This window comes from Schistocerca gregaria, chromosome 2 (assembly GCF_023897955.1).
Source record: "Schistocerca gregaria isolate iqSchGreg1 chromosome 2, iqSchGreg1.2, whole genome shotgun sequence".
NCBI classification, from domain to species: Eukaryota; Metazoa; Arthropoda; class Insecta; order Orthoptera; family Acrididae; genus Schistocerca; species Schistocerca gregaria.
In genome coordinates, this window is record NC_064921.1 from 812,006,964 (window position 1) to 812,034,716 (window position 27,753).

General features: G+C 39.7%; 1 protein-coding gene across 1 annotated transcript in view; it reads right to left on the reverse strand.

The window, feature by feature from the left end:
• Nucleotides 1–17,945, reverse strand: part of LOC126335114 (esterase E4-like) — a 96,106-nt gene extending 78,161 nt beyond the window's left edge. Inside the window, exons 1-3 of the mRNA XM_049998068.1 lie at nt 17,579–17,945; nt 9,124–9,252; nt 8,053–8,212 (exon numbers count right to left, since the gene is read on the reverse strand). Coding sequence (XP_049854025.1) covers nt 8,053–8,212; nt 9,124–9,252; nt 17,579–17,836 — 547 coding nt within the window. The 5' untranslated portion in view covers nt 17,837–17,945. The remainder of the gene's footprint in view (nt 1–8,052; nt 8,213–9,123; nt 9,253–17,578) is intronic.
• Nucleotides 17,946–27,753: the final 9,808 nt, after the last annotated feature.

Below are 27,753 nucleotides of genomic sequence, written 5' to 3' on the forward strand. Positions count from 1 at the left end.
TGGACAGAAGAAAGGAAGAGCCTTCATGGGAAGAAAAAGAGGGAATATAGGAAAAATAGGAAACAACAACAAAGGAAGAAGAGGAACTGAAACTGTTAACATGGTCCTAGTTGGTCAATATGATTGTAAAAAAAAAAATGGGAAAGGGCAGCCAGTCACCTATAGCAGACTGATGCATAGAACATAAAAACAAATAACAGTAAAAAGTGATCACACTAGCTTTTGAGCTTTTCCTCTTTTTCTAGAAAAAATACACACATTCACATACAAAAGCCACAAAGGCACTCCCATGACACAGGCTCCCCTTTCTGTTTTCTTTCATCTAAACAAGGGTGTATCGTCTCTAAAGACAAATTTAAAGTTATTTTTGTACCAGCACCAAAGATAGCCACACTTGCTAGCCCTGTAAAGGATTACTTGATTTTACAGAATACGGACATGTGTAACGCAGCCTGTAAATGTGGTTTGTTTTACATCAAATGTACTTTCCATACAATTCGAAGACATTACATGGAACAGTGACTTTATACCCACCTGCTACAGCCATATAGCTCTGCCATGTGCAAGCACTGTAAACAAGGTGGCCATGCTACAGACTATAACAACATTCAGATTTTAGCACCTGTTTCATGTTTTGGGATTCGGTTTTCAGGGAAGCCACTAAAATAAAATTGATGAATGTTTTAATTAGTTGTGATGATGGGTTTAACCCTGAAAAAAATGTGGAATTTGGCACTGGCAATACTTAACTCTCATAGACAATGGTACTGTCCCACCATGATAAGAATTTGTTACACAATATGTGCTGGTGTAAGCTGTTGCCAGCACACTGGTTGGCAAAGACGTAGCAAGAAGATCAATGGCAGGCACTGGATAAAGCATGCCTATCAGGAGAGAGACCAAAGACTGACTCGCAAGCATCACACAGCCAGCACTCTCTTGAGCGCAAGTATTTAGATCGCTGCCACAGACCGGAGGGCTCAGTCTCAGGCACTAGATCAGTCAGTCTCAGTCAGTTAGTAGCTCAGTCACTAGGTCAGCTACTAGCTGAGTCACTACTCTAATTGGTGTCTGTTGGTACATTGTGACCCAACTAGAGCACATAGCAGGACTTGCACTTCACCAGCAGTGAGGCTAATGTGGACTATTATGGAAGACCTTGCACTACAACAAATGGATGCTGTAAAGTTAAGTAGCAGCTATCTGTTTAAGAAAATAAAGAATCCTGTTAATAGATGTTTGCAGTTGTGTTGTAGAAAGAGGATACCAGCCACCAAATAATATCCTCTCACTTGATTCCTACAGTACAAGACACTACAATGTCGACAATGACACAAAACAATATCCTTCACAGATGACATCAAAGTAGCATATATCTCTGCCACTCAAATAGTATTTATCCCACTGTAATTTGCTGTGTACTGATATGTGCACTTGGCTGGTATAAAAGGTGGCTGACAGCACTTCAGTGAGAGTTTTTCCAGCTTCCTCCAGAGATGGCTGAATGGTTTACAAACAAAACAACAGCAGGCAAAGACTAGTTACAGCTGAAGTAAAACAATTTTCTATATCTGTACAGTATGTCCTTGATTTCCAACACCCAACAGGCCTTAAAGTCGAATTATTCACATCTGTTGTTGTCTGTTTTTATTCCAATCCTCTCCTTGTTTTTGTTATTGCCTTACCATTTTTTCAAATGCTGTATTATTTTTATTTTTTCCTTTTCAGAGTGCCATACATCAATCGCTAAAAATGGAACCATTGTAAGATCACTTTCTTGTTGGTCTGTCTGTCTGCTTGCCTTCTTGTCTGTCTGTACAACTGTTAAAAAACCCCTTTTCTCAGGAAAGGGAAAACATATCAAGTTGGGATTTATGTCACATACTAAGGTCTATGGTCCCTTAGTGTTGTAACAAAATTGCACCATATTAGTCAATTCAGTTAAAAGATACAGCTATTTATGTCACAAATTTTGGTATTCTCAAACACATGCATCAAAGCCTGTTGAGCTAAAGCATGAAATCTGACATGAAGCAAAGTTTCACAGTACAAATAAAGAAAACAATTCAAAATTGTGAATTAACAAATACATCACGAAAAGTGAAAAATAAAAATTTGTCATTTATTGTCCCAAAGCCTGCCTGTCCATCTGTCTGTTGAGATCCCTTTTTCTCAGGAACAGGTAGACATATCAAGGTGAAATTTCTCACATATTAAAGTCTTTGGTCCCTTTATGGTGAAGAAACTTAAGCTTCTGAGTTAATGCAAGTGAAAGACATGACTATTTATGTCAAATATTTTGATACACTACAATCTCGCTCATTACAACAACCTGTTCACCTTGAATCAAGAAATTTGGCAAGAAGCAAGGTTTCACAGTACAAGTAAAGGAAAATATCAGAACATTGTTAATTTGTTAATTATATCACATGAAAAAAATATTTCAAACAATTGAAATTCCAGTCAGGAGTATCAACAATATAGGAAAAGATAGATTCCTCCTTGCCGTTACGAAGACACGTCAAGTTGCAGAAGGGTACAATTAAAAGGCACTTACATAAAGCTTTTGGCCACAGCCTTCATCAGTAAAAGAGAGACACGCACCATTCGCACACAAAACCAAGCATACCTCACACACACGCACAATCGCCAACTCCAGCATCTAGAGCCAGAATGCAACTATCGCATGGGATGCAAGCAGCAATCCAGAGGGGACAGGGAAGGGGAAGAGACAGTAGTGTACTGGTGGCAAGAGAGATGAACAGTGTTTGGTGGATTGTGCATGGACTGGAATGCCAACAGGCACACCATCATGAAGACGTGGGGAAGGGAGGTGGGGGAAAAAAAAGGAGCAAAAATGGAGAGGAGTGCCGAAAGATGGGTTGATGTGTTGGCAGAGGGCCACAAATAAACAGGATGGGAGATGAGATTGGGGAGGAGATGGCAGGATAGAGGGGGTTGAAACTGTCCTGTCATCTCCTCTCCAATTTTATTTCCCACCCTGTTTATTTTCTGACCTCTGCCAATGCATCCCCTTAGCAGAAAAACTCACTGACAAAAAAACTCCCTGACATGAAACTTCGAAAATAGTCACTATATGCTATTCAGAACCTGTAAGAGGTTTCCACCCAGAATATGCATAAAGTATGAAGAAGAGCAGTTGGAAGAAGTTGACAGTCTTAAATTCCTGGGATTACAACTTGATAATAAATTCAGTTGGGAGGAGCACACCACAGAACAGCAGAAATGCCTTAACAAAGATGTATTTGCAAATTCAAGTGTTAGCAGACATAGATGACATAAAAATGAAAAAGCTTGCATACTTTGCCTACTTTCATTCCATAATGTCATATGGTACAATATTTTGGGGTAACTCTTCAAATCAAACAAAAGTTTTCAGAGTCCAAAAGCATGTAATACATAATATTTGTGGAGTAAATTTATGGACATTCTGTAGAAACCTCTTCAAAGAGCTGGGTATACTAACTACTGCCTCTCAGTATATTTACTTCTTAATGAAATTTGTCCTAAATAATATATCTCTTTTTCCAACAAACAGCTCAGTTCACACATACAATACCAGGAACAAAAATGATCTGCACAAGGACTTAAATGCACTTACTTTAGTTCAAAAAGGGGTCCACTACTCAGGAACACTCATCTTCAATCATTTGCCAGAAAACAAAAAAATTAGTTACAAATAAAGATCAGTTTAAAAGGAGCCTGGAAGACTTACTAGTGGCCAACTCCTTCTACTCCATTGACGAATATTTTAATAGAATCAAATGATGTATTGTATATATTCATACTATTAGTATTATTATTTCAGCTTTTAAAAAATTTAAAAAAAGTAAAAATTGACATGTTCCACATCCACAAGGATCTCCTCAGTACAGATCTATGGAAAAACTAATCTAATCTAATCTAATCTAATCATTGTCAGGACATGGCAAGGTATATGTGTCAATGACAAACTGAGCATTGGCAGAAATGTTGAAATCAGCATGAAGGGATAACCATCCTGATGGTTTCTTTACAATGACTGACAGGGTAACCCATTGACTGGATGCAATCAGTTGGACAACCCCAGAGGCCGTGAGGCAGTCAAGCTCCAACTCAACTTGGTCACAGAGTGATATCAGCACCATGTGATCCCGAAAGAAACGGGGTCTCACTGAAGGTTTCATGGTAATATGAGCTTTGAAATTATTGGCACAAGCCAAACCTTCAGAAAAGATGGCCGAAAATTCAGAACATAAAGAGATGGGTTGTTTATAAGGCACTTGATCAGAGACAAGATTAACTTTATCAGAAATAGTCAAGCCGAAAAGGTTAAAGGTGCCCAAATCAAATAAATTTTTGGTGTATGCATTGTTCACCACCAGAAAAGTCAGCAGATGAACCACAGATTTACATGTGACTAGGACTGAGAAACTACCTAATATTGGAATGCCTTGTTTATTGTATGTGACTAATGTATGTGACACTGGTGCTGAAGTGTGAGAACCAAGTCCATGTACACATATGCAAGATGAATAATGACACAGCAGCACCAGTGTCGACTTTCACGTGCAAAACATTCCAATAAACCTTGACATCAATAAAAAGCTTACCAATAAAAAGATCTTGGAACTTTGCATTACAAAGACGGGCAATGTGGCCTGTTTTGTTGTACTGGCAGCAAACAGCACACCACTCAGGACAATCCAGCCTATCATGAGTGACAACACAATGGACAAGAGGGAACTGTGCAGTGCTTGTGTTGTTCATTACTGGGATTGCTGTGCTGCTGCTGCTGCTGCTGCTGCTGCTGCAGTAAGGTAGGCCGGCTGCTGTGATGTATTTCTTGCATGCAAACTGTTGCTACCATATCATCCCACAAATAGTGAGGGGAAGCGAGCTGAACTTCTGTAACCTTACACCATAATTCAGTTTGAGTACCTGCAGCCCTCAGAACCTTAAACAACAGTGAAATAGTCAAAACGTTGGAGAGGAAGGGGTTTTCACATTGAAAGGTCTGCCATGACCCTCATGATCGGGGGCCAACTGAATGACTGCATCACAAACCATTTGGTTAGCATATGACTCCTTATATAGATCAGTGACAAAATGATGACATCTTAAACAGTGAAACTCGGTTGTCAAAGTCTTACTGGAATGTTCCGGTTTCTTGTGATACCAATAGAACTCAACTTGAGCAGCAATGACATGCATCCATTTACAGCAGTATTTTGAAAGAAGGTCACACATATTATTGAAAGAGAGTGAAGATGGATCCTACAAGGGAGGCCAAAAGAGTTGATACACCCAGGGTAATAACCAAGACAAAAACAAAGGATGACACAGGAAAACATCAGTCAATCCAAATGCATGAAAATTCTGCTGCAACTGTTTCTCATAGGCTTCCCATTCTTCAACAGACTCAGAGTACACTGGAAACAGCAGGGAACAAACGATGACCGGGGTAGCAACTGGCACATCAGATGACGTAGATTGAGATGGACCTGAATTGGACACAACACAGGCAAGCATTTGCAAAACATGAATTTGATTGTGTTGTGCTGCGGCAAAGATGTTATACTGTTGACTGAGACACTGGAACACCGCAGTACAAACCCTTTGCTGCCAGTGTGAAAACTCATCAGTAGCACTGTTAGACATTGTAGACGAAACATAGGACAAACCACAGACTGAAAACTACATGGAAAACAATGCCACACTCATCATCACTTGTGTTGTAACATGGACAAATATCACAACCAGGATTTAAATAGGCAGTCCTCCATGGCAGGCTTTATAGGAAGTCCACACGTATTGATCTTTTGCACTGCACTCTTACAGATGATGCACACTACTAATGTGTGCGGCATGCAAATGTGCAAGCATTACTTCATAACATATTTCAGTGCTAAATTTTCCAGTGTCCCTTGTCAAGTTATTTTTCCCTTTTTCTTTGCAGGTTTTAGGGTAACTTTCTTATGTCATTCCTGAATAACAACATTTTCTTAAAAACTACCTTTTCTTTTGCAATAAAATTAAACCTCTGTATATAAAATCTGATGGAGCTTTATTTGAGTCCACATTTGTTGCCATAGGTATAACTTACATTTGACTGCAAGCCACTGAAAATAATTATGATTAACAGAATGAATCAGTTCCCATCTGAGTAAAAAAGTAACAATGTATTATGATTATCACATGTAATATGATTGTCACATAATACATTCACCACTGCAAGTAGAATGTAAATCAGGGATGCCCTAGAATTCAGCTTGTGAGCAGGGTTCTGGCTCGCTGCCAATAGCTCTTTCATTTGGATGCACACTTCCCCCATCACCGTGCCATGCTATCAGAGTGTGAGGAGGGGGAAGGGTGGGAAACTGTGAAGCCTCTGTATTTAAATGGCAATGCAGTTGCATTTGCATATGACTTGATTTAATATTTTTCAATGCAGATCACAAACAAAATTTAATTATTTTTGGCACACTGAAGACATAATTTTTATCTGGTAACAACTGTCACCATATGGACAGATGAAGACAACTTCACACACTTTCATGCCCAGGTTGCCACATATTCATGACTTATTTAGTTTCATAATTGAAAAAAGCCTTTCATACACATTTGTTGATAGAAATAGTTTATCACATTTGCAACCTCTTTATTGAGATGTTGAAACTCTTCCCTAGGAAAATAATGTAGATCTCCTGGACAATTGCAATGTAAAATAATTTGTCTTTTAAATAGGAATTACAAGCAGATCAATCAGATACATCTGCAGATGCACAGGGGTGCTTTCAATTAAAATAGCAAACCCACTTAAAAACAGCTCGAAAACACATGTAAGATTGACAGCGTCCTTAGTTAACTATTCTTGTAAATCTTTCAAAGGCCACAATGGATTTTTCAAACCTTGCATATCCTTTAATGCCAGTGAGCTGCTTAGGGGAAACCATAGTGTTTTTTGTCAGAATTTGTCCCTTCCACAAGATGATTTTCTTTTTAAATCCATTCCCATAAAATCACAAATAAGTTGTTTCTTATCTTGCAATGCTTTTCTGTGGGCTGTGTGCAGTCAAGTTCACTTAAAACACATAAAGTTTTGGAATCTAGTCTGGATTTTCTGATTTTCACTCTTTAAATCGAAAAATTGTTCCAGACATGTCCCTTGATTTGAAAAACATACTTTTCTGTAATATTTAAAGTTGAGTTCTGCTAACAGTGGAATAATTCAAGTGACTTCACAAAATTTACTGTTCGTATCACCAATTTCATCACATGGTCCATGCTCACAAATTTAGCGTAAAATGCTCCTTGATGTAAAGAACCTGTCAACGGGTGTAATATTTTCCTTTTTCATAGTCAACTAAATCTTTAAATTCTTTCTGTATGGTGTTGTCATGTCATTCCATAGCAAATTTGTGTTACCATTGATTTTGCCACTATCACACACAGCAGATACTGAGAATTCTCATCCTTCTTCTCTGACATCCCCATTCATGTCTTAAGCTTATGACAATACATTGATAGACGGTATTTTTTGTGTGATGACACCCACTGGACCTGTGAACTTTTTTTATACCAGGAACAAATGGAAAAGGGTAAACTGGGCTGACACTATGATCCTGCCAAACCAAAGAAAGACATTCCAACCAAAAATGTCGCATTGAGAACTACAAACCAAAACCAAGCCTCAGTCCGCATGCGGCCCACACTGCTCATGTGCAGTTTGGCACACCATGGCTGGCCCAGGTGTAAAAAAACTAATTAACAGTAACTTACCAATAATAGTGAATTTATGCAGATAAAATGATAATGTTTCCCGAATCACCAACTATAATTATGTACAGAATACAGAGTATAACAATAATACTTTTTATTACTTCTCCTGTTTCTTAAAGTATCACCCTTATGCAGTAATGTCTAAAATACAACAGTTTCATTATGGGCATCATAGTTGTTATCTATTATCAGAAATTACAAGGTGAGATACAAACCACAACAAAAACACATGCACACACACATGCCTATTGCTGCATTTGCTCAACATACCCAAAGCTCCAAGCCTGTAGTTGATTGTTACCAGAACAATGTCCTCATCCATCAAATACTGAGGACCGTACAAGTCACTGGTACCACTGAAGACGTAATAGGCACTAGGGTGAAGAAACACTATCACTGGCCTCTGAGGATTTCTGGTGTTATGTGGCAACTGTCATAACAAAGAACATGTTATGATTCATACTCATAGTGATAGGTACACAAATGTAATGGTCTTAAATAACTTGTACACGAAGGTTTTTCATACATATCAGAATAAAATGTATATCAAACAATTGATTACCAATACTAATAATGTAACCAAATGAAAGACAGCAAATACAAACTTTTAAATCACACTTATTATTATTCTGTACACTTTCCAGGTACTTGTAAGGTCTGCTTGAAACACATACTTCTTCATCTGCTCTGGTCTTACTGCCACCTTTCTTTTGTTACTTTGGCCCAGTCTTCTCCTTTCAATGCTTTTTTCTGCTCCTTTTAGCCACCTTGTCCCTTCCCCTCTTGCCTTCCATCGTCATATTGTCCATCTTCCTCTGCACCTTCTTCCACTTTCCCTGCATTCCAGTACCATTCTAATCTTCACATCTCAATCTTTTCTTCAGGGGTTCCTCTTGTGTTTTGGTTACCAACTTTTCCATTTTTGTTACAAATGTCCAACTTCTCAGAAACTTCATTTTACTTTGTCGTATCTTACTCTTTCTTGTATTCATGGCACAGGCTTCTACAGATTGAAATCGTAATTGGTACTTTTCTGTGAGACTTCACTGTTCATATTGTGACTTTCACATTCCTTATTTCCTTCCCTTTTTTTGTATTACAATCCCCAGTAGTTGAAACTTTCACCGATTTGAGCTACTCCATACCCAGTGTTATTTTTGTTGTAAATACCCTTTTTTCTTGTTGTGACCACCATCTCACATTAATTTGCATTAAATTTTAGACTATTTATTACATAATGTCTATAAGCTTGTGCTAATAGTTGTGTATCTCAATAAAATGGAACTTACATGAAATATTCATAGCACACTAATTGTTTACCACTGTAGTCTTCTTACTCACTTTTGTTGTATACACATTGAGAAACAAACAGTCTTCTGATGTATCATTAGTGTTTTGTGTTGAAGGACACCTTGAACCATCCTTTGTAGCATTCTTTACACCATTCCATGGCCCAACTGGCACTGGTGACTGTAAATTCAAAGATTAGTGTGAAAGGCTATGTTATCTGCTTACTTACGTATACATGATGTATAATTAATTATTTCATCAAGTGTAATTTGATGTATGGACAGCATTAAATAGTACAGTAAAGAAAATAATCAATGTTTGAAAACAAAAGATGCATGGATAAAAAATCCACTCACCAAGCAGCGGCAGGAGAAAAAACATAAAAGATATTGTAACATGCAGGATTTCAGAGCCAGTAGTTCCTTTTACTGGAAGGAGGGTTGAAAGGAAAGGAAAAGGGATGAAGGGAAAGGAATGGTGAGATTTAGGAAAAGGGGAGAATACAAGAAAGTCACCCAGAACACTGGGTCATGGAAGACATACTAGATGGCATGAGAAGGAAAGACTAATTGCTGGTCCCTGCAAAAGCTGGGACTTGAAAACCTGTGAACTTAAAGATTGAAGATAGGGTTAATACGCAAGACAAGAGATTACTGAACAAACATCAGGCAAGAGTCTATAAGAACAGAAAGTGAAGTGCATTCTAAAGTGGCAGACAGACTGTGTAGGGTGGTAGACAGGACGGACATATTTTTAGGAGGCAGCAAAGTTTCTGAGAACTTCACAGGCGGCAACTGGTATTACAACTTGTGCTTGGTTCTTACTGCCCACCTGGCCTAAATGTACATTACTTTCTGTAGTCTCAGAATTTCTTTTCAGTATGTATTTCTTTTGTCCCCCCATTTTATTTCTGACCTATCTATTTTTCCCCAACACCCTTACCTGCCTCTCATGTATAATGCACTTAGCTTTCCACTCTTGCTGGCACTTGTATGAAGTTTGTTCAGTAATATCTGAGTTGCTTATTACCATGTCTTCCATCTTTAAGTGCTCCGGTTTTCAAATCTCATCTGGCACAGGCACTAAAATCAGCCTTTATTTCTCCCCCCGTTCAGCAAGTCTGGGCAACTCTCGCCACTTTGCTGAACAACACTAGTCCTTTTCTTTCATCCCTCTTCCTTTGCCTCCAAACTTCTGGTAGAAGGAGATACTGGCTTCAAAAGCTTCTCCCTTTCCATGTCTTTTACATTTGTTTTCTACTGTTGCCGCTAGGTGAGTAGATTTTTATCCATCTAAATTACATTAAGTAGTGTAGTGATATTTTATTGTTGCTACAACATACAGATCAAATCCTAAGATTTCACATCTTTTGTAATGTACACTTTGACCTGTACTCTTTCTTGATAAGATGTAAGGTACATAATGAGTGCATAAATGAATGAGATCAGACATTTCATTGGGCATACATGCTTTTATATTATGCTCCACAGCCATAATTATAGAAAGTTAGAGCATAAATATAAAAAAAAATCTTTTTAAAAGCAAATCTAAAGCAATTTACCTAGCTTCAAAAATCAAATGAAGTGGAATGTTTAATGTAAATAATAAATTAAATAATGAGGCAATAAAAGGAAGTAAGCCGCACAAAAATTTTAGGAACTATTAACAAACCTAGATTGTGAATTGAAGTAGCTTAAAATGAATGGGTAAATCTGTTGGGATCATTGGTATATGCAGTGTATGAGAGAGACCTCTCCTCTGGCCATCCTAATTTAGGTGTTCCTTGATTTCCCTAAACCGCCATGGGCAAATGTGGGGATTGCTCCTTTGAGAAAGGCATGGACGATTTCCTTCCCCATCCTTGAAACATTGTGAGCTTGCATTCTGTCAGTAACATCCTCAGTCTCCTCAGTGTGATGTTAAATCTTAATGTTGCTTGCTTGGATATGTGGGGATAGTATTTTTCAAATTTACAATCTGTAAACAGATGATTCAGATTCAGCATTCTGAGTAGTATTCCAGTCAAAAGCCAATAAGCCATAAACAAAATGTTCCTGCTTTATGTTAAAACTGACTGAGGAAGAAAACAAAACAGCACATAGTTGTATAAACAATTTTTGTTTAAAATTATATATATGGAGAAATAATATGTATGGGAGAAACAATATGCTTAATGTTTAAATGTCCAGCCATTGTAGTTAAAACTGTCTAAGGGAAAAATATGAAGCCACACATTTTCACAGCACAGCACTAGCTTTCTCAGTTTGTTTTAACAGAGCATCTGCATGTTGTTGTTTAAGAAAATATATAGCCAACCTCCACCTGAAAGTTTATTACAGTATTGTGCAAAAATTTGAAGTCAGTTGGTCAAGAAGTTTTCAGATTTTTCATAACTTTCCCTATTATACATTATATAAAATTATGTATATTAAAATATGTATCCTACATCCATCCAAATGCTTAGTAGAGCATTGTGTGAAAATCTGAAGGAAATCAGTCAGGAACTTTTTGATTTTTTTGCGAAGAATGTTCCCATTTATATATTACACATATGTTTACACATCATATATATCAAAAATATATAGCTTATGTTGGTCTGAATGTTTAGTAGAACACCATGTAAATATTTGAAGGGATTTTCGCTCACAATTTTCCCCTAATTTTTATATAAATCAAAAAGTATATACCCTATGCGTGTCCAAATATTTATTTTGCTAAAAACTTTTCCCCTTTATACAGGGTGTCCCATTTATCTTACCCACCATAAATAACTGTTTGTCCAGGCGCAAATTACAAAATGTTTCAAGCAAATGTTCTTTAGCCATCAGGGAGACATCAATCAGCATGACTGCCTTCATTGTAGCTTTGTTTTTTTACAAAGATATGAACAGTGGTATTACTTTTTTAAATGGCGCCCTGTATTTTTCATTTTGTAATTCATTTTCTCTCCCAAAGACCTATTCAAAAACATATCACAGTGTACCATTCACTGAAACAGAACATTATTAATTACATAACACAACACTGATGTTACCACTCCCAGTGCTTAGTGTAGGTACTCGGGGTAATGGAACACATCCACGTGCTGACATTGACAGAGGACAAATATATACATAAGCAGAATACACACCCATCATTCCATCAACCATCGTCAGTTGAAAAGTTGTGTGAGTAGAATGTACACTAACGAAGAGAAGGTAGAAATCTACTCATCTATAAGGAATGTAAGAAATTGCAGAACAGTAATTGCAATGCAGTTTTCTTATGTACAGGTACATTTAGTACAGTAGTTTAGTCCTTTTAAATACTGTTGTGTAGAGTAGGCATACAGTAAAGGCTGTCCTTGCTACAAACTGCATCAACATAATGTCTCTTTTATTGTTGTTGTTGAAGATAGGTGAAACGCAATGTAGGCAGCGGAACTGTACAGAGAGTGATATCCTGACAAGAACCCACCTTCCTGATGGATGTTCTCTCATCTTGTTTCAACAATTCAGGAAATGGAAAGTTTCAACCCATGACAGCACAAGCATTGTAGCACTCGCACAGATGAAGCTGCAGAAGTTACTGTTCTTGCTTCCATTGCTATGAATCCACATGTGAGCACATGACAGCTTGAACACAAGATTGGCATTCCTAAAATCAGTGTACATCATATTCTTGCATATCACTTATTCCATCCTTACCATGTACACTTACATCAAGAATTGCATGGGAATGATTTCCAGAATCGTGTACAGTTCTGTCAGTGGGCACAGCAGCAAATCCTTACCAACCCGAACTACTTCTCCAATATTCTATTTACCAATGAATGTTCCTTCTCAAACAAAGGACTGGTAAATACAAGGAACATGCATTATTAGTCCAGCGAAAACCCACGATGGCTTAAGCAGGTGGAACATCAGTGTCAATGGAGAGTTAACGTCTGATGTGGGATGCTTGGTACTGCAATTATTGACCCTTATTTCATCAATGGTAGTATAAACGGCACAGCATATGCCAACTCCCTCAGATGAATTCTTCCTCCTCTTCTAGATGAAGTGCCACTAAGAACCAGAATGCTTATGCGGCTTCAACACAATGGATGTCCAGCACGTAATGCCTTGTCTGCACATTGTGTTCTGAACCGAAGGTATCCTGCCAGATGGATTGGTCGAGGAGGAACAGTTACTTGGCCTGCTAGGTCTCCTGATTTAAATCCTCTGGACTTTTTTCTTTGGGGATGCATTAAAAACGTTGTCTATTGTGATATTCCAACAACTCCAGAGTATATGCAGGAACGTATCTTGCTTGCTTGTAATTCTCTTCAGCAGGCAATACTGGAAGCAGTAAATAATCCTTTCATTCAACGAGTGCACCAGTGTATCTGTGTCCAGGATCACAACTTTGAACACCTTTGAATGTTCTACTCCTGGGCAACGGTACAGGAGAGTCAAAGTCAGTTTTGTGTTATGTTTTTACTTGGTTTTCAATTGTTTTCTGACAACTTCAGCAAGTGGACAAGTTTGTGATCCAGGTCTAAAAGTCAATGTTGTGTTATGTAATTAATAACATTATGTTTCAGTGAATGGTACACTGTGATACATCTTTGAATAGATCTTTAGTAGAGGAAATGAGTTACTGAATAAAAAATACAGGGTGACATTTAAAAAAGTCAGACCACAGTTCACATCTTTGTAAAAAAACAAAGCTACAACAAAGACAATCATCCTGATTGATGTCCCCTTGGTGGCTAAAGAACACTTGCTTGAAACATTTTGTAATTTGCATCTGAACAAACAGTCATTTAGGTTGGTAAAGATAAATGGGACACCCTGTATACCTGTATTTTGCTCCATATTTATTACAATATTCTGTAAAAATTTGAAGAAAATCAGTCAGGAACTTTTTGAGAAATTTTGTAAGATCACTAAACAACAACTTGTCTTTAGGTAATGGTATAGATGAGTGAGTATTAAATACCGAAGTAAATGCTAGCTGTTATATTGTAATGAACATATGAAATAATCACATTGTAGCTGTAAAATGTAATCCAGTTTACTTTATTGTAGATTTATTGTATATATAAAACTGCATGGCACACCTTATACCCTCAGCTGCAAAGTATCAACCAGAGTCCTTGGGCAAAGAGTACATAAACAAATAAATACATAAACTTGCTAGGTATGTGTGTGAACATTCTTTCATTCTTTAACACAGTATGGGCCACAACTTTCAGGTATGTTGAAGAGGTAACATTATAAATTACTTGGCAGATGAAGCAGCCTATATGTAAAAAATACTAACAACCAATTACAGTTAGTGCTGGTCTGTTCACTGGGATTAAGAATAGTCTAGATTACTTTATTATATGGAGTATCTACACCAACAGAAAAAACAGCTCCTGTAATTTGAAAAAGAGTTACTGCTCTTCCTCTTACACCATATAGCTGCTATTTTTATATAATAATTCAAATTAAGCATATATGTAACTTTGCACAAAACATTATCAGCTGTCTATATACCGGGGAAGTTAAAGTTTGTTTACTGTGAAAATCATAGTTAATTGGAATTTACATCTCTGAATCCAAATATTCTGATAAATTATGGAAGGGATGGCTAATGAGGTACTCTTTAATTTCAAATATTTGGGGATTTGCAATTTTGTGCCTGGTATCTGCCTGTAGATAATTAAGGAAATTTGTTTCAGAACATTAAACTTTTCTTCAAAATTTCTCCTTTATTTTACTGTATCAGTTGCACAGTTATTGTTATAATGGCTGGTTTCAGTGTAGTAGTGGTGTAAGAAACCTGCTGTAACCACATGGACATGGAACTATACATCAGAATGTTAGTCAACATACAGATCAATGTGTGACAGGGACGGTGAAATAAAGGATACATTTTGAATCTCAACACAGTTGCAGAATCTTTCAAAACGAATAAGTTAGCAACAATAAGACTTCTACAAACTTCCTACATGCTGAAATAATTGTAGGTCAGCAACTTCTTTTTATCAGTACAACAAAAAAATAGCCAAGTTGCAAAATTTCACTTTTTTCTTCACTTGATGACTAGTTTTAGGTGCTGTAACTGTTCATTCACACATTTTTGTCATGGTTTTTGCATTATCAGAAATAACAGTTTGACTGTCTGTTATGATGTTTTGAAAACGGATCCCAGCCCGATATTATTTACTGACGGAATAAAAAATGTGAAATTTGCAACTTTGGCTGGTTTTTCGTTGTAATGAGTAAAACTTCTGTCAGAACCACAGACGGTAATACATAAGCTATGTAGAAATTATTTGTACTTCCAGTTTTGTGGCTGTGAATTGCATGTGACTACTTACATTCACTTTTGTTATTAATCAAAAATATCATTTGGTAGTGTGGCTCATGAGGGCAAGTGAAGAATGTTGTAATACATCTACTGCTTACCACCTGGGATTAGCCGAGCGGTCTGGGGCGCTACAGTCATGGAGTGGGCGGCTGGTCCCAGTGGAGGTTTGAGTTCTCCCTCGGGCGTGGGTGTCTGTGTTTGACCTTAGGATAATTTAGGTTAAGTAGTGTGTAAGCTTAGGGACTGATGACCTTAGCAGTTAAGTCCCATAAGATTTCATACACATTTCTGAATGTCTACTGCTTGCACAGCTCTTTTAAATCTTGATTAAAACAGCCCAAATTCTAATCTGGGCGGGTGGCGGCATCTCACAGTTTTCATAGTTCACAAGAAACTGCTCTGGGTGCACTAACATGCTCTGGCTTTCTTCTAACTGTTACTGGATTGATACATGTCTGTTTTACAGCTTGGATGTGAGTTCGGTTTGTGAAGTTTTTATTAAGGGGGCAACTGCCCTCCCTTCCCCCTAGCTGGGGACATCCTCGAGAGCTCACCTTCTGTATAAAAGGAATCTATCTCATCCTGCAAAAGATTCCACCATCCCTTTCCTGTCGATACGAATAAGAGGTGTGACAAAGAAGTGGTTCAAATCATACTTGGAAAACAGAGTTCAGCAAGTTGAGATATCACAAGTTTCAAACAATTCCCTTGTAAAACACCTGTCTGACCCAGAACATGTGAATATAGGCGTCCCACAGGGAAGTGTATTAGGCCCAATATTGTTTCTTATATACATTAACGACTTCCCACAAAGTATCAGACATGGAGAAAAAATACTTTTTGCTGATGACAGTAACATAGCAATAACAGGTGAAAATCCAACACAACTGTCAGAAAGAGCAAACGAGGCTCTCAATAATGTCCACAACTGGCCATTAAAAATAAAGTAACCCTAAATGTAAAGAAAATTAACTATATTAATTTCCAATTGAACAAAAATCACAATTCCACTAGAATAAAAGTTAATAATAATGGATTAGAATGTGTAGCAATTACCAAATTATTAGGAATGAATGTAGACAGCCAACTGAAATGGACAAACCATGTCAACATTTTGGCAAAGAAATTGTCCACAGCATGCTATGCCCTTAGAATCCTTGCACCGGTATGCAGTAATACCTGTCTTAAAATAACATATTACAGATACCTACACTCAGTCATCAGCTATGGGTTCATGTTTTGGGGAACAAGTGCCAGTACCATACAAACTGTGTTCAAAGTACAGAAAAGAGCCTTAAGGATAATAACAAACAGCGACAACAGGGCCCACTGTATTAGAATTATTTAGAAAGCTAGGCATTCTAACTGTTCTTGTGAGTATATATTTCAGAACACAATGTTCATTAAGAAAAATCTCAACATGTATAACACAAACAGCCTAGTACATGACCATGAAACAAGATCTTGTCACCACCTCCATCTAGATAGATGGAACAAGGCAAAGACGCAAAAAATTATATTTTATAAGGGGTAAAACTGAATAACAAATTACCACAGGAAATTAAAGAAATAAATAAGCCCCTCACTCTCAGACAAAAGCTTAAAACCTTCTTAGTACGTAAAAATTATTATACTGTAAAAGAATATTTAACATAGATGTAGATTATTAGCAACATATGACATTAACACCAAAATATGAGAAATCTGTTTCATTGTAAATGTAAATGTGTGCTCATGTATTATAAACTGACGACATCCATACAATATATATTGTTCCACGGATGAATAAATAAATAAAAAGACCTCTTTTTCTGTCATTTGCGAGTTGTAGACGAAAACGAATTCATAGTTTGCGCTCCTATCCCTTTGCAATGCTGCCAGCCTAAAGTATGAAAAGATAACTGGGCAATGTTAATTCAGCTCTGCCATGCAGAAAAGCAACTATCATTTTAAAATTGGCCAGCAGAAGTAATGAACACTTAAATATTTTTTGTAAGCTGGAAGTACAGCAAGCATACCATAACTGAACAAAACGAGACAAGAATCAACATTCAGCATTAATTAAAAAATGCTGCTAGGGTGGCTACGCCCAACACTGTTACATTGTTTGCCCGGCAACATTTTGACTTTCGTCGATCCTGATCTAGTGAGCCAAAGATAAAATGAATAAGCACCGCAGTAGTACCTTGAATCGTAGTTCGCCGACGGGCGGCTGTGCGTAACGCACTCCACGGAAGGAAAATATCGCTTTGCCATCTAGGGACTGCAGTATGCTTCCCCGCAGCCGACCTAAGGGCGTCTGAACCTCGGGAAATTCCGACGCTGACGTCGACGTTGTCTTGTTCCTACAGTTAGAAGGCGATCTGCCCCTGCCCGTGTCCCTACCGCAGGCGACGAGGCCCACAGCACATAGCAGAACAGCGAACAGAGCTTCTCTCCTCATGTCTACTGCAATACTGAACTGCGCCCGCTGTAGCTAACTGCTGCCCATGTAGCCTGCGCAATAGTTCCAGGAACCGCGCGCAACACTTCCAAGGGTTTCCTTCTGGCTTAGCTAACGTCGTACTTGGCCATAGATTTCAGACAAGCGCTGGAAAAATACCACCTTGTTTCCAGTTTTCAAACAAGACAAACAATGCGATTACTGTATGTCTTACTGGAAACGTTGACCATTGGCTGAAATTAACGGTTTATCATTTCAGACAATACATTTTAGGTTGAACACTTAATCAAGCGACGTATACAGCATTTAGGCAACCATATGGCACCCAGTCATGACGAAAGGGAAATTCTTGGGATTTTTTTTAATGTAAGAACTCTACGTATATCAGCCACACCTGAGTGCATTACAGTACAAACAAAACCGGAATGCACTGATCGTTATGAGGTAATTACGTTTTACAATAGACGCCTCCACATTTGCTTCGTTGCGATGCACTCCACTCCTACAGATGCCATGATAATAAAAGCAGTGAAAATGCCTTTAAGAATCGGACGAAAGTTTTTAGCTCGAAAGTTCCTTCTAACAAAACTACAAGAAAAGCAACTCAAGATATATTTTATTATTTCTTTATCCATTCTTAGACAATAAATAGTGTGTGGATGTTTGAAACATCGCAACACTTACGTTTTATACAACCAACTGCCCGTACAAATATATATCGGTGTATAGAATATTCGTTGCAGATGGTGGAAGAATCTATAAGTATACATATATATCCGGTCTGGGCGAAGCTACTGAAATTACTTTCTGGCTGGCGTAACGTCTCGATTAAACTATAAGTACGTTATTGCAACTCGGTAATGGAAGATAATTCGGACTTGCCATTAACCTTGTAACATACTGGATCACAAATATGTCTCCGGGCGCTGTATAAATTTGCACAGATGTATCTAAAACACATCTCGAGATGTCATTAGTTGCGCAAGTCTTTATTCCAAATTATTGCACGTGAAATCAGAGTCGACAGTTTCTTTCGTTCTCACTTTATGCAAATTCTATCGCTATCAAACGAATACTGTTAACGTTATTTGGTAGAAAATCAACGTGGAATAGCAAAATGATTTCCTAGACAGTGCGTATTGTGCACGACAAAATAGAAAATAATTATTGAGGAATAACATCGACCTTTTTCTGAATTTTAGCTCGTGTTAGAGTAGTTCTTAATGAGTAGGCGGACCACTTAAGGACAGATCAGCGACGTAGCTTGCCTTAGACGGACCCTGTATCAAAATTTGTCCCGGGGTCCTTTTACCCGACTGTGGCAAAGCTCAAATGGAGCGTAAAAATTTTTCACAAAAGAAATAAAAACTCTCGTTTTGAATAAAATAAATACTTATTGACTAAGTATAGACTACATAGGTAAGTAATTATTTACAATTAAAGCCCCTAGGAACCAAGTTAGCCAAACATTTCAAATACCTATATACTTTTCTCGCATTTTTTTCGCCACGCTTACTTATTAAATCATCCATAGCTGAAGACGATTTTAGTTTTTAAGGATGTTCTGCCTCTATGGAGAGCCGTCCTTGACTCGTAGAAGTTCCTAAGATAGTTTTTAATGACTTTTAATTTCGAAAAACTTCTTTCAGCTGTTGCAGTTGTTAGAGGAAGGGTCAAAAATAGGAAACGTGCTGTTGTTACCTCCGGAAAAATGGATGTAAGGTTACTGAATTTAATCAGTAATAATTCCATGAGTTCCTTAATGGAATGGATTTTCTGAATTTCAGTTTTTAAGCGCATTTTCAAAGAAATAAATTGTTCATGCAGATCAAATGACATGTCGTTATTGTATATAGCAGTCAGTTTTCCCGCTTTCTTTTTTATTATTTCGTTTGAAAATGGTAAGAGTTTCTCCGCTTGTAACACTTCGAATGTATTACCATGGTCACACAGGCCTAGCCGGCCGTTGTGGCCGTGCGGTTTTAGGTCCTTCAGTCTGGAACCGCGTGACCGTTACGGTCGCAGGTTCGGATCGTGCCTCGGGCATGGACGTGTGTGATGTCCTTTGGTTAGTTAGGTTTAAGTAGTTCTAAGTTCTAGGGTACTGATGACCATAGATGTTAATTCCCAACGTGCTCAGAGCCATTTGAACTGTTTTTGAACAGTGGCTTCAAAATATTTGTTTAGTTTGAGAAATTAGAAACAGCGGCACACGTTGACTTTGAAATACGATTCCGGATCTGAAATTCTCTTCTGATAACTCATCAAAATATTGCTTCGTCATCTTCCGACTTTGATTTTTCAAAACAATTGTTACCCCCCCCCCCCCCCCCCCCTTCTTTTGCTAGGTCTCTGAACTCGTTTAGCAAAACCATGGAATAAATTTTTATTTCTTTGCTCAGTCTATTCAAAGTTCGGGTCATGCATGAAGGCGGCTCAATTTCCAGCGCATCCTCCACTAGCCACTGACATTCAATAACTCATTCTCTTTCCGGGCAGCTAGCAGCGAGTTACAGTAGACAGCGAGAATCTGGCTCCTACATGTTGCACTGTTGCCATACTTCGCAAAAACCCAATTATTAATTAAACTGTCAATTTTTTTTGTTTCCTTACAGCAGTATAGCAGTGAATGTATATCTGTAATTCCTTAAGTGCGATTAAAAATAGTTAGGTGATGGCATAAATGTGATGTGCTTCACAAGCAGGCGAGGCGAATTATTTGTCACATTCATAACTTTTTCAAACGTGAATTTGAATGCAGATCTCCTCGTACTGTTGATATCTGAAAACACAAGAACGGACTCCAGAACGATGTGGTGCCGTCAAGAGAACTGCAAAGAGTATTGTAAACGAAAGTGTAAGAGCTGTAGGTACCGTCGAAACAGTTGATGTTGTGTCGCCTGGAAAGCATCGAAATCGCAAGGAATCTGCAACACAAATGGATGGTTTTAACAACGGTGTTTTAAAGTGCTCCATGTGGATGATGAATGCCCGAAATCACAAACACTTGTTACAGTTTTCAATGGTTAAGCACTTCGTCAGTGTAAATAATTTTAAAAGATTTGGTTCCAGATATGTAAAGAAGAGAGTTTTTAGTTCAAAGAAGTGACATAGGTGCAGTACGATACAAGAGAAGGAGGTAGCTCAACAGTGTACTACCTTGATAAAACATAGGTGACTTAGAATCTTTAGAGCTAATTAAACCTAACTAACCTAAGGATATCACACACATCCACACCCGAGGCAGGATTCGAACCTGCGACCGTAGCGGTCGCTCGGCTCCAGACTGTAACGCCTAGAACAGCAGGCCACTCCGGCCGGTTTAGAAACATTCCAAGAAGATCTGCCTGAAAATGAGTGATGGTACTGGTGGCTTTAAAGTTCTCATAGGAATAGGTTCTCGCATAATTATTCTGCATGTTGACTGTTCTGGTTTTGTTTCTGAGAATAAACTTGTATTTAAGTAAAAGATAAACAGCAGTGATTACCATTCGAAAATGAGCGCTGTCGGTTTCGTGACGTGACTCACAATTCTTGTCATATCTTGCTTCGAAGTCGGTCATTGCCAGTTATAATTCAACTGTTACGGTATAGAGAAAACATCAAGTAAAAATACTAGAAAAGTGGACTTTTTCCACGGCTTAAAAATAAACATATGAAGCACGGTATGAACCAGTCTCGTGCCGATCTGCTGCAGCTCGCTAATTTATACAAGTCACGTTACAAAACGCACAAACTTGACTTCCTTGCACGTGAATGGGGTCACACACTTATGCGTTTACCCACGTGTCACTGCCAGTGTAGGCTCTTGGAATTAATTTGAGCAAAGGATTTTAAGCCTGTGTGGGAGGGAGAAAAATTCAAGATAACATACAGTGAATCGCTTGTGCGTGAGGCAATAGACAATGAAGCATTGGCAATATCCCACCTGTAGCGTGGGCACAGTGTGCGACGTACTGAAAAGCTTCAGAAAGAAGAATTTGACAGGGAAGTGATGGCATATATAAGCCTCGAACCTATCATCGTAAATTTACAATGCGATTGTTCGGAAGCAGACTCAAATAGAAGGGGCGATGGTATTACGATGTAGACTTTGGAACAAAGTAATAATATCCTTAGGTTTAAAGACTCGTGGTTTAAAAAAAGTGTTTGCCATCGTATCAGTTGCATACATAACAATGAAAACTTCCTAGTCTTTTTGAAGAGAACTTTGTATCCTTTTAATTATGCAGACTAGAATGTTTAATATATTTCCCACGGAGAAGTTAAACTTCTCCCACCAAGGCACGAACTGGATAAGGCCCTAAAATGACAGTAACTGTTACTTGTCGAGATATCGATGATGTTCTATCTTACCGATCAGTATTTCCTGGAGTTATTAGCAGATGATGGTTAATTGTCATAACTGCGGCCTCTCAATGTAATATCGAGCGTGTTACTTTACATTCATAATCCCCTTTAACAGTGAAATATATGGCAACTTACGGACCATTTCTACAAGTCTTTTCTACCACTAATTCTTTTTTACACGTAGTGATTAAACTTAACTACACACTCACACTCACACACACACACACACATTACACATTTTTAAAAATTCTATTGTGTAGAAGCAGTTGTCGAGCAAATATAATGATTTCGAGTTTTGATTGGAGTTAATTTTGTTGTGTATTAAATTTTTATTTATAATGCAATTCAAATTTGCAATAAATGGTAATTATTGCAAGCAGTTTCAGTGACCTTGTCGTTAGACGATTGTCATTTTGAGAAAAATTGTACTTCACGTCTTCACAGAGCTGTGTCAGCTGTTCTCGCCTCCCGATGTCACGCAGAGTAAATCTGTGGAGCAGTGGACGCAAAGTCGTCAAGACGTGAACTAACATTTCTCTCATGAAGATTGATCGAAGTTCGTTTGAATGTTTATTAAGTGACGCGGGCTTATAGGAAAACACTAGCTTTCTGTAAGTCATTATTTTCATGCTGTGGAGTCACCCGATCAAGTTTAATGCCCTGGAGCTAGAGCGAAAAAGGTAGTTACTTACTCTGATTATGACCATGTGATCGTCAGAATTCTTTCTTTCACCACACAAGCAGCAGTATTTATTTTATCTCTTCTTCTTCTACGGCAGTAGCGTCTCGGCAACCTCAACAAAGTGTGGCGCTCATACCGGTGGCGGCTTAACCGTCTTCCTCACCAAAGCGGCGCCTGGTATGGCACACCTCGCCGATAAGGGCGCCACTATTCGCTGCGCGGGAAGCTGCTGCCCCGGCAACCCCGCTCAGGAGTCTGTGGACCGAGCAATGAACTACCTCCCCTCAAGTTACCGGGTCAGGTCCACAACAGCATTGGGAGCCATCACCGGAGCCTGAGCCAGTAACACCGCAACATCCTCCTCCATTATCATCATCATCATCACCGTATGAGCCTTGTCAGAATCGGCGTAACTGCAAGGTATGTGTGCCTCACCACATACTAACTTTCCCCTCCCCAACACCATCATCAATCGGGTGGACTGAAAATAGTATTAATACTAATACGGATGATTCTGTGGCTAGTGACAGTTTTCACTCCCATCCTTTTAGTAAAGGACATCAGGTCAGTGATACCACACCACAGTTAGAATACTCAGTTACTGCAGTCGCTTTTGAGAAGCGAATTTCGTTCATAAGGATTGAGAAGCCGGCCGGAGGGTACCATAACGCTATTGGTTTTCTGAGGGCGTGCCCTCCTGTCGTGGAAATGGAGCTCCGCAAGATATTCAATGATCCTTGGTATTCCACAGCAGTGGGGTGCTTTGCATCAAATTATCGCACCTCCCCCCCCCCCCCCCCCCCCCCCCCCGCCCCAAAAGTTGAGTCTTGTGTTGGAGAGACAACTCTTCATTATCTTTGGGGAGAAAATGGCGTGATAATACGGAGCACGTCAACTGCCGAGTGGTTTCATAAATCCACCTTGAGTGCTATACTGGCACAGTTTTCTGAGATGGAAGTCAGAGGGTCAGCTAAAGCACTCAGCTGAATACTACTCCTGGACATCCATACACATATCTATCATCCGGTAAATAGAGGGTCTAACTGTATCAAGCTCACTAAGAATACAGCTAATAAGCAGGCATGTAACAATGTAGAAAATAGAAATAAGCTTGCGAAAGAAATTACAATTACAGAGATCATCCTGAACATTCCAGTACATACCATGCATTTGATAACATTCGTTCGTGTTATAACTTTGACAGTATAGGTTTTCCCATCAAGATCCAGGACATACTTAAATTTGAGGTACAGAATACTAGTTCATGTTTATGGCCTGGAGAAGAAAAACAAGTCAGATGAGCAAGACAAGCATCGGCCTCCTCCATTTCTTAAAATTTGCCACTGAGTGTGAGTCGCATGTAAACATGCTGCTCTTCTCTGAAAGTGATAATGATCACTATGTTTGCATCAAAGACATGTTCCAGCTCCTTCACAGCCGATTGAATATACACTCCTGGAAATTGAAATAAGAACACCGTGAATTCATTGTCCCAGGAAGGGGAAACTTTATTGACACATTCCTGGGGTCAGATACATCACATGATCACACTGACAGAATCACAGGCACATAGACACAGGCAACAGAGCATGCACAATGTCGGCACTAGTACAGTGTATATCCACCTTTCGCAGCAATGCAGGCTGCTATTCTCCCATGGAGACGATCGTAGAGATGCTGGATGTAGTCCTGTGGAACGGCTTGCCATGCCATTTCCACCTGGCGCCTCAGTTGGACCAGCGTTCGTGCTGGACGTGCAGACCGCGTGAGACGACGCTTCATCCAGTCCCAAACATGCTCAATGGGGGACAGATCCGGAGATCTTGCTGGCCAGGGTAGTTGACTTACACCTTCTAGAGCACGTTGGGTGGCACGGGATACATGCGGACGTGCATTGTCCTGTTGGAACAGCAAGTTCCCTTGCCGGTCTAGGAATGGTAGAACGATGGGTTCGATGACGGTTTGGATGTACCGTGCACTATTCAGTGTCCCCTCGACGATCACTAGAGGTGTACGGCCAGTGTAGGAGATCGCTCCCCACACCATGATGCCGGGTGTTGGCCCTGTGTGCCTCGCTCGTATGCAGTCCTGATTGTGGCGCTCACCTGCACGGCGCCAAACACGCATACGACCATCATTGGCACCAAGGCAGAAGCGACTCTCATCGCTAAAGACGACACCTCTCCATTCGTCCCTCCATTCACGCCTGTCGCGACACCACTGGAGGCGGGCTGCACGATGTTGGGGCGTGAGCGGAAGACGGCCTAACGGTGTGCGGGACCGTAGCCCAGCTTCATGGAGACGGTTGCGAATGGTCCTCGCCGATACCCCAGGAACAACAGTGTCCCTAATTTGCTGGGAAGTGGCGGTGCGGTGCCTTACGGCACTGCGTAGGATCCTACGGTCTTGGCAAGCATCCGAGCATCGCTCCGGTCCGGTCCCAGGTCGACGGGCACGTGCACCTTCCGCTGACCACTGGCGACAACATCGATGTACTGTGGAGACCTCACGCCCCACGTGTTGAGCAATTCGGCGGTACGTCCATCCGGCCTCCCGCATGCCCACTATACGCTCTCGCTCAAAGTCCGCCAACTGCACATACGGTTCACGTCCACGCTGTCGAGGCATGCTACCAGTGTTAAAGACTGCGATGGAGCTCCGTATGCCACGGCAAACTGGCTGAGACTGACGGCGGCGGTGCACAAATGCTGCGCAGCTAGCGCCATTCGACGGCCAACACCACGGTTCCTGGTGTGTCCGCTGTGCCGTGCGTGTGATCATTGCTTGTACAGCCCTCTCGCAGTGTCCGGAGCAAGTATGGTGGGTCTGACACACCGGTGTCAATGTGTTCTTTTTTCCATTTCCAGGAGTGTATATAAGTGTAAAGAGCGTATTTGCTTAAGGTGCCTGAATTATTTCTCCTCAGACAAGTTATTAGCAACGCATCTAGTAGACTGTGCATGCAAGGATCCAGTACATGTTATTATGACTACTGAGGAAAACAAATTCATGAAGTTACCCACTGTGGAGGTGACCCTACAGCCTCACACACAACTTTTGCAGAAAAACACGTTCCATGTGCTGCAGCATACCAAATTGTATATTGTCCTATGATTCCAGTCTTAACCGCTACAAATCTTCTGTTGGGGATAATCCTGTGGTTTGGCTGCTCACTCAGCTCAAGAAATTTTAACGGGTGGTTGATAAGCTTTACAGCAACGATATGCCCTTGACCAAATAGAAGGAGAATGAAGTATTGTATAATAATGCGGTTGAGTGCCATATCTGTGGGCTGCCGTTAGCCAGAAAAGCGGAAACTCCTCCTGGCGACCACTCTCATCTTACAGGTAAGTTCCCTGGCGCTGCTCACAAGGTGTGCAATTTGAAGTACCAGCTAGCAAGACATATACCCGTTTTCTTCCACAATTTAAGTGGGTTTGTTGTTCACTTTCTAATAGCACTTAACTGATTTTGGATTGGAGAAAGGTCAGGTCAGTGTCTTAACCTGAGAGCATCAAGAAATACATTTCATTCTCCAAATGAATTAAGTCAAGAATTATGCTCCGCTCACTTGATATGCTACATTTTATGTAGGTGTCACTCCAGAAACTCATTGAAACTCTACCTTGGGAGGATATGCATATCACTCTAGCTATTTTTCCCAATGGGAAGTTTCAGCTTGTGGCTAGGAAGGGGGTTTTCCCATATGAGTATGTGGATAGTATGGCGAAACTCAATGGAACCAAGCTACCCAACATAACTTCATTTTCCAGCAACGTAACAGGCAATGCCATAGTTGATTGAGATTAAGAGCATGCTGTGAATGTCTGGGTGGGAATTCAATATTTCCACTTTAGGAGAGTATGTACGGTTTAATATGGACACACCTTTTATTACACAGCACCTGGGTTGTCTTGGAATGCAATGCTCAAGAAAATGAAGTGCGGCATTGAATTAGTGACAGATGCTGACATGCTTCTTTTCTTTGAGTGAGGGATCCGTGAGGACTGTGCCAATGTGTCCATGGGCATGCGAAGACCAATAATGTGCAGATGGGTGACAGGCCCAACGCATCCCTTGATTGGAGTTACATAATATACCTTGGACGTAAATAACTTGTACAGACACGCCATGTATCGATCACTACCGATTGGTGAGTTTCGATGGGTGCCTCAAGACGAATGCAAGAGATTAGGTGGAAAAGTCATGGGGAGTATGGCAGCTGATTCTCATGTAGGGTATGTGGTAGAGGCAGACTCACGTACCCTATTAGTTTGCATGATACACACAGTGATTTGCCACTGTGTCCAGAGCAAGTAGTTTTGTGAGGAGGCTCCATGCCAAAACTGATGACAATGCCAGAGGATAAGCAAAGATACATTATTCATTAGCATAATCTCCAGCAGGTCTCAGCTTGGGTATGGAGCTGGTTAGAGTCACTCGGGCTGTCTCCTTCAAGCAGTCCCCCTGGTTGAAGGAGTATTTTGATTTGAATATGAGAGAGAAAGCTTCCGCGATGTGTGACTTTCAAAAAGATTTTTATATATAATAATGAATAATTCAGTTTTCGGCAAAACAATGGAGAATTTGAGGGAACGACGTGAAATTTTGATTAGAACCGAATGGGACAGACGTTATGGTGTAAGAAAATGCAGCGCCAGACCAAATTTTAAGAGGGTCACAATATTCAATATCAACTTTGTTGCTGTGGACATGGCGAAGACTGCAGTAGAGATTACATACTAGACCTGTCGAAACTCCACATGAGTAGGGGTGCAAGGCTCTTTGTGGGACATTTTGTTAGTGCAGTTTGCCTACATCAGGGGCAGGTATTACTCAGGGGCAAACCTATTGTCCTCATTTGATTGACAGATACTTAAGCTAT